The sequence below is a fragment of the Cibotium barometz genome, chromosome 1 (genome assembly GCF_041138505.1).
Source record: "Cibotium barometz isolate CiBa-2024 chromosome 1, ASM4113850v1, whole genome shotgun sequence".
NCBI lineage: Eukaryota > Viridiplantae > Streptophyta > Polypodiopsida > Cyatheales > Cibotiaceae > Cibotium > Cibotium barometz.
Window position 1 is genome coordinate 55,399,826 of NC_141046.1, and position 1,518 is coordinate 55,401,343.

General features: G+C 41.4%; 1 protein-coding gene across 1 annotated transcript; it reads right to left on the minus strand.

The window, feature by feature from the left end:
- On the minus strand, window positions 1-1,067 carry LOC147642192 (uncharacterized). Its single transcript, XM_086776067.1, has 3 exons — window positions 901-1,067; window positions 691-755; window positions 1-592 (listed from the first exon to the last, which is right to left on the minus strand). Exons 2-3 carry the CDS (start codon window positions 748-750, stop codon window positions 350-352), a joined length of 303 nt encoding a protein of 100 aa, XP_086632193.1. The 5' UTR covers window positions 751-755; window positions 901-1,067; the 3' UTR covers window positions 1-349.
- Window positions 1,068-1,518: the final 451 nt, after the last annotated feature.

Sequence of the window (1,518 nt, forward strand, 5' to 3'; positions counted from 1 at the left end):
TTTCGAACATACATGTTTTATTGACTAGTAGTTGAGTATACATTAGTTGAGCAAAAAAGCAATCAAGAATATATCTAGTGACTTCCACACGCATGAATAGTTATCAAATTGTGCCTTAGGCTTTCTAAGAGAAACTGATATGCACTTGTTATACGAGGCAAGTATGAAGCTCGCCTAGTGTGTGTAATTTCGGCTCAAAAATAAGAAAGAAAGGGGAATTATGGTGTCATAGTGCATATTAGAAGTCTATAAAAATGTGTGTAGTTATTTGATGTTAAGGCCTTTAAGCAAGGACTACCATGATCCATCCATATTTAGCCTTGCCTTCATTAATGAAAGGGCTTATAGCTTATGCCCTTTTAGGAGAGGATGGGTTAGCCGTAGGATTGTAGTCTTGTAAAAGCTTTCTACCTTTGGATGAAGAGGAGGGGCATCCTTGCGTAGCCAATAGACCATAGTCTTGTAATACTGATCTCCTTCTTTTGACAACAGGAGGGGGCGATGCAGCGTTCTTATTATTGTGCGCTGGTGCATAATCTCCTGCATAATCCACTTCAGCCAGACTTCTTACTTCATCAATAGCCATTAAAGCCTGCTCACAAAACAATTCGATTAGCCTAATCACACCATTACTTATTGCCTTCAAATAATTAGGCAGCAACGGCAACTATTTGTGGTTGATTAGCTTACCCTAGGCGGCGGCCATATCTTGTACTGGTCAAGGTGGGCAGCTTCGAAAATTTCCTGCATTTCTCCTGCACAGGTTGAGCAACATGAGATTTCCTGCATAGGCTGATCAGGCCCATTATTCCTTGAACACGCAATCGATGGGCACATATTAAGGGTTAATTTACCATCTACAACACGCAATTGATGGGCAAATATTTAGGGTTAATTTACCATGAGCAACAGCAGCTTGCAAGAGAGGGGAGACAAGCCAGGCGCAAATGCAAAGACGAACCTACATAGTGATTAAGAACCTGAAGGATGAATCAAGCAGGTAATTGTATTAATTGGCAAAGGATTAACAGAGAATCGATCAGCAATACAAGGGATAGGATTGCGTTAGTTCGGAATGCGCTTCCGGTGCTGATAAGAAGCGAGGAGGGGTCGGTGCCCACACGGCAACCAGCCACATGGAGACTACGCCATTCCCTTACTTGAAATCAGTTTGGCCTAGTATCCAATCAAAAGATGCCACGACCTCTGCCCACGTTGTCAAAAAGCTTGTGTTTTTAAAAAAAAACCACTAAACCGGTCTGTTTTTTTTGAAGTTTGGCCAATAGATCTAAGATTTTTAAGTAGAATGTCAAAATGTTGCAGTAAGGTGTGGACCTTTGACTTGCCTTAATTCAAAACAACGACTACTACACTCTATACACATATAGACCCCCATTCATAAATATACGGTCCTTTACTTTTTTCCCAATATATGGACTTCTTAGCATCACCACTTAGCTCAGTCTCCTGCCACCGGTGAAAGTCCCAACTCACACCCTACAAATTTGAATCCTCCCT